General features: G+C 39.9%; 1 protein-coding gene across 2 annotated transcripts in view; it reads left to right on the top strand.

Annotated features, from left to right (window-relative positions):
* kcnip3b (Kv channel interacting protein 3b, calsenilin) overlaps positions 1-13,783 on the top strand; it is a gene marked incomplete at its 5' end in the record, with an annotated part of 29,845 nt that extends 16,062 nt beyond the window's left edge. Inside the window, 7 exons of one of the 2 annotated variants that reach the window (XM_079161390.1) lie at positions 1,143-1,248; positions 9,118-9,242; positions 9,353-9,422; positions 9,838-10,016; positions 10,147-10,251; positions 10,791-10,853; positions 13,533-13,783. In XM_079161390.1, coding sequence (XP_079017516.1) covers positions 1,143-1,248; positions 9,118-9,242; positions 9,353-9,422; positions 9,838-10,016; positions 10,147-10,251; positions 10,791-10,853; positions 13,533-13,580 — 696 coding nt within the window. In that variant the 3' untranslated portion in view covers positions 13,581-13,783. Of the gene's footprint in view, positions 1-1,142; positions 1,249-9,117; positions 9,243-9,352; positions 9,423-9,837; positions 10,017-10,146; positions 10,252-10,790; positions 10,854-13,532 lie in introns of those variants that run through there. The other variant, XM_079161391.1, reaches the window with a different exon arrangement.
* Positions 13,784-14,819: the final 1,036 nt, after the last annotated feature.

The following is a 14,819-nucleotide window of genomic DNA, read 5'->3' as shown; positions in this document are numbered from 1 at the left end:
GTAGACACCGGGGGAGGAGGTTTCATTACCCACAGCCCTCCTCAGTTTGTCAGGATTTCCCTCACTGGACGCTGCTGCTGCTCTAAGTGCCTCCTCTCCGGGGCCATACTCTTCCATATCTGGACCTGGATTTGGAGTGGACTCAATCAGATGGGACAGCAATGCCGAACCGAAATTTAACTATGTACAGTTAAATGAGGTCTCTGCTGAAAAGTGTTTGGTGGACCAAAGGATTTCTGACGAAGTGGTTATTTGGCTGCATAAGTAAATATCTTGCGTTTTAAAAAAAATATTGTTATTTGCGCAGTGTAGCGTCCTTCTACCCACTTTTCACTTTGCATGGAAGTTTCATTTTTGTATCTCGACTCATAGGTCTGTTTTAAAACATGATCTCATCCTAAATATTGTGAGCGCGAGCTGCTAAGACTAGAAAGTCTCATTGTCCTCAGCTTGCAGATAATTAGGATAATGGGGTGATTTACTTATAATTGCTAAAGCTGTATTGCTGTTTTATGGCATGGAAGATGAGAAGACTTTTCTATATAAAATCGTGTAAATGGACGCCAAAGTCTCTGCTTTCCACAGAAGACATTTTCATTTACAACCAAGATGTGAATCATGGGTGTAAACTGTGGCGTGAGGACTGATGATAGCTGTTTGGATTAAGAGGATGAGCAGCAACCAGCCAGTCTGAGCTCCTGACGGCGCATGCAGGAGGAAAGTCTGCAAAGTGACTCTAAACGTCTCCTTTAATGCACCGTAACAAATGGCTCGTGACACAACCCCCATTTTCCCTCATGGGTCTAGAGAGGGAGGTTTTCCATATATGTCGGCTTCAACATATTTTCCACTTCAGCATCAGTGTTGACATTAGAGCCGCCTTCGTCCAGCCCCCCGGCCTGGTTCTCATGCTGCCTCCTGGGCCTGGAAACAAACCCATGCCGTCACCCACCAACCAGACTTGATTCCTGTCACTTCTTGGCTTACTTCTGTTGAAAACACTTGCTGTCGGCTAGCGGGGCCCAGCGTTACTTGTGCCAGCCCAGCACCCCCCCCCCCCCCCCCCCCCCCATCGTCTTTCCCCGGGGCCAGGCCTTCTCGTGCAGGCTTGGCCCTGAGTGAGCTCCCCCTGTCCTGAAGTCATGGGGATCCAGGGCATGGAGTTGTTTGCCATCGCCGTGGTCATCATCCTTTTCATGGCAGTTCTCAAGCAGTTTGGCATCCTGGAGCCCATGTCCTCATTTGAAGGTAAGGGCCCACTTGAGGCCCCTCTAGTGGCTCTGATGACTCCCCCCTATTTAACATTTACTGTATATGCAATAAAAGGTTTATAACACACTATAATGCAATTATATGCAGTTACAAGGAGGTCGTTAAGTGTTTATTAATACTAATAAGTAAGTCAATGAAGACACATTTTATATGACAACTGAGTTTACTATGTTGTCATATCTTTTTATACACCAGCCTCCACAGGATGAATTATAGTCAAGTACAATAATAAACGCTTATACCTGCTTACAACTACATTATAAAGTCATGTAAACATGTATTAAATGTTTATATACTGCTTATACATGCTAAATAGAGAGGTAAAGTGAAAGTGACAACCTTTGAACTCGAGTCATGTAAGTCTTGTTGGAACATTTGGTAAAAAAAACATCAACAACAACATATTGTTGCTTTATTTCCAAATTTGGTGATGAACTGAAAGACAAAGTGTTCCGTTCTCTACCTCCTCCCACTTCTAACAGTAATTATCTATGAGACACCTTTTCTTTAAGTTTAGCTGGTGTATAATACATAATGATGATATGAATATAGTTTTTGCTGACTTTAAATGAAATAATTGCCCACTGCATCCCCAACTGACCACACAGGTTTTCTGTGTACAGCATCCTCAAATTCGTTTGAATTCAATTATTACACATGGTTATGAATTGAACTACCCAGCAGCCTATTAAGACCCCTAATATCTTGCCTACACGTTAATGCATAAGTGATGATAATAAACCAATAAAATACATAATTGATTAATCTAACATTCTGACAGGAGCCATTCTGCTCTACTGATACTTGCGCATATTTTGCTGATAGTTTGTATTTGAACTTTTTTTTACCTCAATAATATTCAAAGCATAGTGCTTCCATCACTATGATCAAGTCATTTTTTCTAGACAATTCCTCCTATATTAATAGTAAAGTAAAGTCAACTGTATTTATATTACACTGTCATAAGCCACAAAGTGCTTCACTCTAAAAGACAAGAGTGAGTCATGAAATACAGACAATGAAACTCATAAATAATACAGAGATGGGGTGTCCTAGTTTTAATCTCTTAATGGCTAATTTAACATCTTGCCAAAGGGACAACATTTTAAAATTAGCCTTTACACATTGTCCCATTGTGTATGTGAAATAAATTAAGCTGATCATGTAATCTCAATGCCGTCACACGTCATCTCTCCCTGTTCCGACCCCTTATTCCCTGTCAGCTCTCTATTATGAAAAAAAACATTTTGCTACAGTACATTAGCATTTTTTTTTTCATATTTGAAAGTAATGGACCATCTTCAGATCTATGGCATCAGTGTGGGTTAATGGGTTAGTGTTCTTTTTTTTTGCCTACTAAGAGATATACCATAAAACCTTGATGGGCCAGTAGACGGTGTATACATGTGGGACAGTAAAAGAGACATGAGAAGCTGCTTTCTGAGCGATGCAGTTCCCTTTGATTAGAGTTTTGGGCTGAACGCCAGCCAGTCAGAGTGCCCCGGAGTCAGTGAGCCAAGACAATTACAGGAAGGCTCCAGTCGGCACATTAGTGCTTCTTATATGGCTCTGCATCATAAGTAATAAATACAACAAAAAAACCACCAGTAATGTCCTTTCATAATTTATCGCTCCTCTCAATCGCTCCAATCTTAAAACCCACCCAAAACAACCCCCCCACCCCTTCCTCCTCCTCTTCCTCCTCCTCCTCCCACTGTGGCGGGGCCTACACCCCGGTTTAGCATTACTTCCCATCAATTATACATGCAGTATCGAACAGGCTTTCTCTGAGGCCACCTAAATATGGAGCCTGGAGTACTCCTCCAGGACCCTGAAGGACACCGGCCATCCCTCAGCAGCCTCCCAAGCTCTCATCATGCGTCTTCAGTCCTGATTCCAGCCACTTCATTACTTCATCACCTCCTCGTGAGACTGCAGCAACAGTATCTCATCAACATTTGAACTAGTTTGGCAGCAGATATTTGACATCTGTTGTCTCTCTCCAAATGTTCACCTGTCTTCATGTCGGAAAACAGCTGAGAAGTAACTCATGATGGTCGTACGTTTCAGGGTCCAGACGTTGAGCTCTTTGTTGACCGGCCTTGGTTAGAAATAGACTCTAAACGCAGCCCTGCTATACATTTTGGCTTAGCGGTGATCACAGTTGTTTTTGAGGCTCTCGCTGTGGTACTGATTGAGTTCTGCAGTCATTTCGTGATGTTTCTTGCCTGTTAGATATTTGCCAAATGACCTGTAGCTCGAGGCTGAGATTCCACCGAAGACACTGAGTAAGGTCATGTCCTCTGAAATAATTTCTGCTAATTTGAGAGGTTTAAAGACATAAAAAGATAGTGAAAAATGCCCTTAAAAAAAAAAATTCTCTTCAAAAACACAAATATATATTTATTTTATAATGCAGGACAAGAAAAAACAGTCAATGTCTCACATTTAGGAAGCACAAACAGTTGCCAGAAAAATGACTTAAACAATAACGGCTATTTGCCAGTTAATTGTCAGTCGATACATGTTTTAGACTGATTGTGATATTCTTTCAGATTTGATGTATCTTAAAATGTGTCTGTTTTTAGGGGGGAAAGAATTTAATGAAAGGGATTTAGAAAACATTTCCATAAACACCTTAAAAGAGAGAAACAGCTTTTCATACTTCATCATAGGGAGTTAAAACGAACCAAAACTGATATTTTAAACCCATTATTTAGTGGCATAATGTAACTCTAAAATGCCAAATGTTAAAAAAGCTGATTCAGGCTTTTTCTGAAAACTTTGGAGGGGTCTAGTGGTGTAAGCTGTGTTCCAATGTAACGAACATAAACACAATCAAAAAAGAGAATTAAAAGCATTAAAAGTACTCTATATTATCCCGTAAGAAGAAGCTCTTTTAAGTCCCCCTCCATTCAAAATATAAATAATTGTTCGAGCAGAGTGTTTTTATAAGTAATAAATATGTCTGGAGGGGATCTTTGATACTTTGTACCCAGTTTTTCTACATTTAGCATCAGCAGCGCATTAGATGTCCTTTATCAATCAGCAGTCCAATCAGGTCTGGGAGCTTATTTGTTGCATTATTTATATCATCGGCACTCAAGAAAAGATCCGTTGATTTTTGAAAATGCACACATTGACAAACCCCTCGGCCCCTTTCATTGTTGTTTCAGTCCCGTCCTCTCCGCTCGGATGTCGATTCTGGGCTCAGTCCAGCTTGGTCCTATTTTGGGAAGACATCTGATGCCAGAGGTAGCCTTGTCTTAGACCTAGAGAGGTATTCTGAGGTTCTCTGATACCGACATCTAGTATTTGTACTCCACATTAGTGCAGGATTAGTAACATCGATATCCTGTAAAGAGACATGAATGAGTTGTTTCTTACGTTTATTTGTGACTTGTTTGCTCATTCCCATGTTTGTCAGGCATAGATCATTCCACCAGTGGTAGAATGTAACTATGTACATTTACTCAAGAGCTGTACTTGAGTGCAACGTTACGCTACTGTACTATGCTTGCAGATTCAGATTATTACATTATTAATTCCTTATTATAATTATTAATTTATTATTAAATTAATGAAAATATACCCCACCTTTACAAGCTGCAACATTCAAGTGGCGCACACATTAATGCATGAATGATTATAATCCTCACTCAGCAATGTGCTGAAGGGATTTTAAGTCTTTTTTTGCCCTGGGTTTTGCCTCTCGGGTCACACACAGTGGACCCTGCCTTATGGGTTGAGTTTGTCGGGGGTGTATACATCCTGAAAAGAAATCTGCAGGTAAAACACAGGACTGAAGAAAGGACTTTCACCTCACCTGCATGTTGAAAAAGTCAATATTCTTTAAAAATCAGGTCTCTATAAATGAGAATAGACGTGATGAAGTCTATCCCTCTATCTTGTCTTTTTTTAGTACAGACTGAGATTTGGAAAATGCTTGACATATTGAACGACGGTAATTCTGTTTCCCATTGGACCCCATATGCTCGAAACAAAATACCTCAATTGTGAATAAAGAGAGAAAGAATCACTTTTCTGAATCTGGGATGATGTCACCCGTCCTGAAGTCCTGTGGCTGCACAGTCCCCTGTTGTTTCATCGGTCTCCACTAGAGGGAGCATGTCTTACAGGAGTGTGAGTGTGTGACACAGTATCAAATCTGTGTTAGGGACCCCAGGAGAGGCAGGGAACAATTAGAAAGTGGATCACTGAGCTGACTGGGAAAATGGGATCCAGGACACCTGTTGACCATTTCTCACCACCTTCTCTGGCTCCTTAATGACAAACTGGCTAATGTGTGTCACATTTAGAAAAAACAATATTACAGCCTTTAGTTAGTTTTGTCCCCCCTATGTGATATTTAGTGCTTTGCTGTCTTTTATTTCGTTATTTTGATGAAAAGGGTAAAATTGCAGCTAGTTCCTTGGGGGGTTCGCAGGTTAATTAGCAGAAAAGAAGATGTGAGACAGAGGGAGGGAAGAGATGAGGAAGCTGCAGAGCATCAGTCATTCAGTCAGAGGTGGATTTTGGAAGTCGTTTTTTCTATTTGACAAGAGTTTTGTCACCAGCTAGAGGAATAATGTTCATGGGAGGACTCCCAAACCAACTGACTGCTTGTGCCAAAACAACCTACATGTGTGATGTGACAGTTTTTGAGCTTCCTCTCTATCTGATTGGATTTCCCATGGATTAACGCTGTAGTCCAGATTTTTGGCAGGGATTTTTTTTTTACCCCTCGCTCTCTCTCTTTGGTGATATATTTTTACAGCAATAATCTCATTCACCTGACCTTAATAAAGGAGTTGGTCCATCAGACGCTGCGCTTGGTTGTGGAGAACATGGAAAGATCCATTAGAGCAGCAGAGAGCAGGGGTGGGGGAAGAAAACGCCAGTCAATTAATAAGGCAGAAGGGGGGAGCTAAATAGAGTAACTTGTGGCAGAAAAGGAGTGATGAGTGAGTGACACTGTTCCAGAGACAGGAGGGGAAAGAGAAGAAGACCGGAGAGAGTGAGACCCAAAGAGACAGATGGATTGAAAGAGAAAAAAAGGTGTTTCGTTCAAGTCCAACTATGTAAAAGAGGAAAGGAAAGAGAAGGACCGTGGAGGGGAAGATAGAAGAAGAGGGGAAGATGAGTGTCAGGTGGGAGACGGAGGGACTCCAGACTGTTGGCATCGTCTGCCTGGTGATCATGTTCCTCAAACTGATGCACCTGCTGGGCCTGATCGACATCACTGAGACCGGTGAGACAACCTGGGTGAGGGGCAATGACGAGGAGGAGGAGGAGGAGGAATCTGGAGTTACATTTGTTTTACTTTTTATACACTTGTCGGATATTTGTGAATGCTGTTTTTAATGCAAGTCTGGAAAGTTGTAAATGATGAGAGGAGTAGAGGAAGTGAAATACAAAGAGTGTATGTAATAAAGAACATTTTGGGTTTATCTGGGATCCTTTCAAAGGCTGTAATGTAAAAAACTGTTTTGACTTCAAGAATAAGGCATAGATAGGCAGTTTGTTATTATCAGCAAATCCCATGAAAAGATACACCTCACACTTATTGTCTCTACCCTGTGTGTCGGTTGATCTCGGCCCCAATAACATCAATCTTTTACAAAATGGACACAAATATATAGTTGTTTTTCTCTTCAGTAATTTCCAAAATAAGCTGGGCACTGTAGTTTTGTATTAAATGTTAGTCAAACAGGAGTAAAGAGTACATTTGTTGGGACTATTTTCAGCTGGGCATGAATACACGTTTGATGCCCCAGTAAGCGTTTTCGTATCTTCAAACTTAGCCTAGTTTACTAAGTGGACATTTACACCCAGTCACTGCCAGGTGTAACAACTGTTGTGTAGCTAACTAACAAAGCTAACGCTAGCTTGCTAATATGTGAGCTGTTTAGAGTGAAGATTAAAAGAGATAATATTGAGTACGACTTACATATCTGACCTGAAACGTGATAAATGCTCTTAAATGAATGAGTAGACTATAACCTCAGCTGGGTTAGCATAATCACATATTTCCCTCTCCTTCTTAACTGTATACAAGTCATGTTAACTTGGAAACACATATTTCTCTGTGTATGTAGACATGAATACAACTAAGAAACACCTGCGTAAACAACAGATGTAGGCCCATCTTTAGCCTCTCTAAAACTAGTTTTTGAAAGTAATGCTAGCTTGTGATGCTACAGTGACTTCCTGTTTACATACTTATTCATTGAATGGTGCCGCAGATGTATGCTAGCAACCAACACATTACTAAAGTCTTTTCTAGCTAACATGTTTTAATGGTGCAGCCTGATTTAGTAAGAAGTTTGGAACTTTGGGATGGATGGTAGAAATAGGAAAGATTTCCATCTTAATGACTTGCAAGTATGTCGTGTGAAACACTGTGCATTGACAATTTAACACCATATCCATTACATGTGGGTTTAATTACAGTAAACTGTGGTCTTTGGCTGATGTGAAACGTTCATATTTGTTTAATTAAGTCTGATATATCTGAGCTTTCAGAAAAATTTGAGTTTCCCAGTCGTCGTTACAACTTGGAAGTTGACACGGCATTTACAAGTTGTAAAATTCGTAATTACGATAACTCAGATAAAGCACTCTGTTAAATGTGAGTGTGAGTCTAAATGTGTGACACTGATGGGATGAGAAAAAAAAGAAAAAACTGGCAAAAAAATAATGATCAATCAATTTACACCACAGACAAATCATCTCAGTGAAAGAACATTTTAACACAAGGTCGACTTACTAGCAGATATGGTTGAAAGGTCAACCTTGAGTCGAGATAAGAATTTTATGCCAAACTGCTGTTTTCAAGGTCAATAATGAACTTTAATGCTTCAAGGCAAACTGCTTTTAGGTCATGACATAGGCATATTGCATTTCATATCAAATTACTATTTGTTTGGAATAAAGCAACATAGAAGACCTACTTGTTTTACACATTTTATCATGTGGAGTGTTCATCTGGTGGAGCAGGTCAAAGGTCACCTCCTGCTGTCTCTGTCTTATTCTTTTTGATGAACAATACGATATTACACAAGGGTTTCAGCTCCCTCTGCTGTGGTTTTGGTTTATGTTTCACAGAAATATCATATCTTACTGCTCTGCTGGATGTTTTATCAGAATATAGCGTGAGTCTCTTTTCCTCTGGACCGCTCAGCGTTAAAAACCTCTGTATGATCTGACTTGCTTTCTTTCTTTTTCTTTCTTTCTTCCTCTTCCTTTCATCGCTCTCTTATTCTCTGTTTACTCTCTTTCACTCCATCTTGATGTCCCCCTCCTTCCTCCTCCTCTGTTCTCTCTGTCTAAAGATGGTGAGTATAGTACCAGTGCATACCCAACCCAACTTCCCTCCCTCCCTTCCTTTTGTTTTGTTTTTTGATTATTCCCAGTCGTGCAGTGCTTTCTCTTAGTGTGTGTCAACTGGTAACCAATAATGTGATTTACTCTTTGATTGAATTTCTCAAATTCAGATTTTCTGCAGTGTCTTTTATTTAATTTTTTAAATGAACAGAGTAAAATGATACTTCTTTGGTGACATTTTCGCTACAAAGAAAGTACCTCCCCTTTTTTTTGGCCTGCATTTCGCTCCGCTACAGTTTTTTGCTATATCTCTCTCTTAAAATTGCACGTTTTCCCCACCTGCTCTACAACAAATGCCTCCCTGTTGAATGTGTGACCCCTCCCCCAAATGTCGACCTGCATCCACACACTTAATGTCTGCTGGATCCTCCCTCTTTTTCCTCTTCGTCTTTCTCTCCCTCTGCATCTCTTCCTGTCTGTCTCCCCATTCCCTGTTCTGTCTGTCTCTCTCTCACACAGACAGCAGCGACAGTGACCTGGAGCTGTCGACGGTGCGTCACCAGCCGGAGGGTCTGGACCAGCTGCAGGCTCAGACCAAGTTCACCAGGAAGGAGCTCCAGTCCCTCTATCGAGGCTTTAAGAATGTACGTCCAGCTGCAAAGACGGTCTTTGTTGCATTACCGCCGTTGCTCTGCTTTATATAGACTTGAATTATACTCTATGTTTCTGCTTTTTCCCTTCTTCTCTTGAGCAGGAGTGTCCCAGTGGGATGGTTGATGAGGAGACATTCAAGACCATCTATTCTCAGTTCTTTCCCCAAGGAGGTTAGACATTAAAACAATCTCTCCTCTCTTGTCCTTCCTTGTTAGGGACCGCACCGAAATTATCTGAAATATTATCTTTAATTTTTCTATGTCCCCAGTTTGATTTCATTGTTTTTTTTTGCAAGATTTGCCATTAAAAAATGTTTGAATTGATACATCCAAAATAGGATAAAATGACCATGGAAGATTTCCCGCTGAAATTTAGTGAGATATAAAAGTATAAAGTGACATGGAAATACTCAGCTAAAGTACCTCAAAATAGTACCTAAGTACAATACTTGAGTGATTTTACTTTACACCGGTGTTGTTAATGAAGGGCTCTATTTCCAAGCAGCTCTTAGGACGAATGTGTCCACATTGAGAAGCGGCAGATACAGCAGACTAAATCTATCACCTCGACTCCTTTTGTGCACAGATGCAACCACGTACGCTCACTTCCTGTTCAACGCATTCGACATCGACAGAAACGGTTCAATCCGCTTTGAGGACTTTGTCATCGGCCTGTCGGTGTTGCTCAGAGGTTCGGTCACTGAGAAGCTCAACTGGGCCTTCAACCTCTACGACATCAATAAGGACGGCTGCATCACCAAAGAGGTGTGTGACACGATTCGTGAGAGATCCCGTGTTTAATCTTGTCTTTCGGTCGCATATAGTGCAGCTAAGAGTGTTGTAAATAGATAGTTGAGGTAACTCTTTCGCTTTGCTTCCGTCCTCTTCTCTTCAGGAGATGCTGGCGATTATGACGTCAATCTACGACATGATGGGGAGGTACACCTACCCCTGTGTGCGAGACGAAGCGCCCTCTGAACACGTGGACAAGTTCTTCCAGGTTCTGAATGCACACAAATCCAAAACACACAAGCATACTGTGGTGGAATGTAACGAAGTACATTAACTCAAGTGCTGTACTCAAGTACAGTTTTGAGGTACTTGTACTTAACTGGAGTGTTCCCATTTTATGATACTTAATACTCGGCGGCAAATATTGTACTTTTTGCTTTTATTTGACAACTTCGGTTACAAGTTACTTTGAAGATTTACATTATTAATACATAATATAAATCAACATATACATTATGATGGATTATTATGGATTAAGCCCAGCAGTAGAGTAGGTTAAATTAGCCACACCTTTACCAGCTGCAATATTTAAGCGATTAGACACATTTCATCACTAATTATAATCCAATAATATGATATACATTATTCTGAAATAGGCCATTCTGCATAATGACTACTTTTACTTTTGGTACTTTAACTATATTTTTATACTAATACATTTGTACTTTTACTTAAGTAAGATTTTATAAATTATCTCTAATGTTTCCTTTTTCTCTGTTTTTTTTTTCTCCTGTATTTTTCCAACAGAAAATGGATAAAAACCGAGACGGTGTAGTGACCATTGAAGAGTTCATTGAGACCTGTCAGAAGGTGACTCTTTCACCCTGTCCCACACACAAACAGACAGACAGACATCAAAAACTAAATGGAAGTTACTCATCAACACAAATACTGTGCTACAGGTCAGGGTTCAGGATCAGGATCAGGAGATTTTATTTCCATTCAGACGTGTCAGGACATTTTGTACATGAAAGGGGACAAAGAACAAACCAACTCAGGTCCTTATCGCGTCTCTTTCTGTTATTGTGTTACATGAAAGCTTCACTCATGTTTTAAAGAAATATCTAACTTTCCCAGACTTCCTCCTGAATCATGCACTCTTAGAAATAAGGGTTCCAAAGGGGTTCTTCCTGAAGGGCTAAAGTTCTACCCAGAACCATCTGCTTCTGAAGAACCCTCTTTTAAAGCAAGGGTTTTTCAGTGGTTCTTTATAAGACTATGGGTTCTATTAAGCACACTTGTCAACCATAGAACCCTTTCTAGAGGAAAGAGAGAATTGTTGAAAGCATGGGTGTTAACAAAAATGCTCTCAATGGAGCCGCCACACCTTCAAAAACTGAGACTGTGAACAATCAATTTGTGGGTTGCGCTGCACCACATCAGCCCCGTCCCTGGGTGGGTTCTAGATGAAACCCTTGGAATGTAAAAGGCTTCTCGGTACAAATCCTTGGGTGGGTTCTAAATGAAATCCTTGGAATATAAAAGGGTTCCCGGCAGAACCCCCTGGATGGGTTCTTGTTAGCACCCTCAGAAGGTGGAATGGTTCTGAATAGACCCTCCAGAGAGGGCTCTGGGTGGAATCAATACACCATAGAAGGGCTCTCTGTAGAATCTCTCAAAGTAGCTTCTGGTTCTATGTGCAACCCTTTATGTTGGGTTATAGGTAGAACCCTCTGAAAGGGTTCAAGGTGCAAGCTTAATAAAGGTTCTACTAGGAACCAAAAACGGTTCTCCTATGGGGACAAGCCAAAGAGCCCCATATAGTTCTAGTTAGCACCTTTACTTCTGAGAGTGTATCCTCCCTCCTTTTACAATAGTAGTTTGTTTTTAAACCTCTTTAACTCTATTTCCTGCCAACTTTTTATTCACACGATCACTGTGTTGTTAAATGAATACTATCTGGACAATGATTTTCAAACCAACGGGAAACCTAATTTCCATTTCTTAAGTTGACTTTCATGCAGTATTTATAGACAATCTCGGGGGCTCATATAATTGTCAGAATAATGCTCCGATACTTCTACCCCTTGTTATCAGCTGCTCTAAATGTTCTGATTTATTTTGTTTTATTAATCTTCCTTTTAAACCTTTCATTGCCCAAAATGATGTTGCTCAAACCAACATTCACAGAAGGAAGAAGAGTAAGAAAAGGAGGAACAGCACAAAAGCCATTAGTTGTTGGCAGTTTTGGTGGTTGAGGATGATCCAACCTCATTCTACTGTTATTCTACTCTTCTTCTATCTGGATAGAAGGGACGGTAAATGCCTACATTACAAACGTAAAAGTAGTTTAACTGGCGAAAACGCCTCAAGCTATAAATTATGCACATTATTCTCCTTCATGTTGAAATATATTCCATCATTAATTAAAAACTTTTTTTTCATCTTCAACACTGCTGCAGTTAGGTTCAGTGTTTGACTTTCTTAAGAAGAAATCTCCATCTGTGTTTGGTTTTTATTGTTAAAGGAGAAGTTCCCCCAATAAATACTCAAATATTGTTAATTTAAGCCAGAATTTAACGGTAAAATGCATTATTTCCCATACGGTGTGTCCATTAGGATTTTCTTGATCCCTTCTAGAAAATTAACCATGACATATCAAAAAAAAAAAAAATTTAATTTCACAATATCAAATTACATTTTCGGTTCGAGACACATGATGTAGCTTTTATTTAATTCTTTGAGCTCAGATAAGTAAATCAACCTCACTGTGGATCTACAGTTCACCGCTACTGTTTGTTTCTGCTGTCAGTCAAAAGTCCACTGAAGTCCACTTCTCCCAGACTACAACTGAATCACAGAAACATGTTTTCACAGCTCCAAAAGCTGTAAAATATTAATTGGGCATAAGCGTGGGCATAGGTCTCGACACGTGTTGGAAACATTGCCAGTCAGGAAAATACTTGTTTTTGCTTGTGAGATGATCTATCCGTGTCTTTGATTGACCCCAAACTCAAATATTGGGCCAAAAATCTGCTGCAACATTGCAGCTGTTCTAACATGCCTCAATCAATAAGAACCAAAGGAGTGAAAAAAAGAAAAGAATTTAGCTTCTCGTTAAGAAGAATTGACAAAAAACTTAAAACTAGCACATTTTTCAACAACTTTAATTAATATTAACAAAGAGATAAAAAATGTAACATGCCATATAATTGAAAAGAATAGTGCACATGGAGTCAAAGTTGTTTTCTACTACTCTCTAGTATCTTCAATTCAAACTGTCTACACTAAATTGCAGATTCTTTTTTTTTTTTATACTTTTACTGCCATACAGGATTATACAAAAACTGTTAAACACATTATACAACACAAACAATACACTACAAACTACCAGCAGCCAGAAAAAGCTGGACCTGATATCTTCCTATGTTTTTGGACAACTAGACACAATAGGCAAATTGTTTGTTTTAAGTATTATGTCTAAAATAGTAAAACCAGAACCTTTGTTGACTTTATGGTGACAAATAATTTTTCTTCTTGTTTTTCCAGGACGAGAACATCATGAACTCCATGCAGCTGTTTGAAAATGTGATATAACGAAGCCCGACTTTCACAACTCACACACAAGCACAGCTCATCCACCTCACCCACACTTCAAACTCATCCTGCCGAATAACATAAAGACACAGGAACTAGACGTTTTTGTTTTGTTTTCCTATTTCTCGCTGCGCTCCTTTAGCTGTATCTTGCAACTGCTTTTGGACTGAAAAGGACTGCTACAGTCAGAAGAAGGGAAGAGCTTCCTGGGTAAAAGAAAAATCCAGTGTGGTTTTTTTGTGTCCTCAAATGAAGAAACAGAAGAGCTTCTTGTGTCACACAAAAAGAATCAACGACAACCAACAAGGAATGAAGAAGCTTACAATAATCCTCGGTCCTGAGCACACGAGGATATTAGCTTTAACACTAATACACCAAGTCTCTTCTCACACGCACACACACACACACACACACACACACACACACACACACACACACACACACACACACACACCTGCTGTTTCCTCAAGAGTTTTCAGAGCACCGGATGAAGTGAACTAAGAGAAGAAAAGGAGAAGAAAAAGAGAAATGAACTTAAAGCATGGTTGTCATCAAATATGTGATGTGGAATTAGCTTGCACTACAGTTTTATGACTATGTATTATATGCGCCTGAAGTAAAGGCACTGTAGATACCTGCACCTGATACACCGCTGGTGTGTATGTATATATGTATAGTTAATAGTTGTACATCCTACCTTGTACTGGTCTCATCTGTGCTGCTCTGGTTGATGGAATGGGACCAGAAGTGAATATTTGTTTTAGAAGTCTCTGTTTAACATCATGTTTAGGAGCAGTTCTTCACAAATGAATCAAATATTTCTCCCTTTTTTTTCGTATTTTGGAAGATTACATTTAGCTGGTCGGATTGGAAAAGTGAGTCCGTACGGTACTGTGAAGAAAACAAGAGGACTGTTAAAAAGTGTGTTCCTGTGCTGAATTAAGGCTTTATCTGGGTTCCTCAGTACCTACGAGCATGCTGACTCTTAAGTGCCACAGTATTATGTACAGTACAGTAGGACCTTTGTGATGTCGGTTTAATTAAAGACGCTGTCGACAGCTGCGACTTCTCCTCTTCAATGCGTCCTCTCACTGCATCCTGCGTTCAGATGAAGCAGCAAACACTGTGGGTGACCAACCATCATGTTACCTGACTAGAGTGACATTAACCCTTTCAGTCCGGGGCCAGAAACTGTGTTTTCCATTTATCGGCCTCTCAAAGTCTCTTATTAGCTCCACA

The sequence above is a fragment of the Pholis gunnellus genome, assembly GCF_910591455.1.
Source record: "Pholis gunnellus genome assembly, chromosome: 6".
Lineage (NCBI taxonomy): Eukaryota > Metazoa > Chordata > Actinopteri > Perciformes > Pholidae > Pholis > Pholis gunnellus.
The sequence above is the reverse complement of the archived record's forward strand: the minus strand, read 5'-3'. Positions and strand labels throughout refer to the sequence as shown.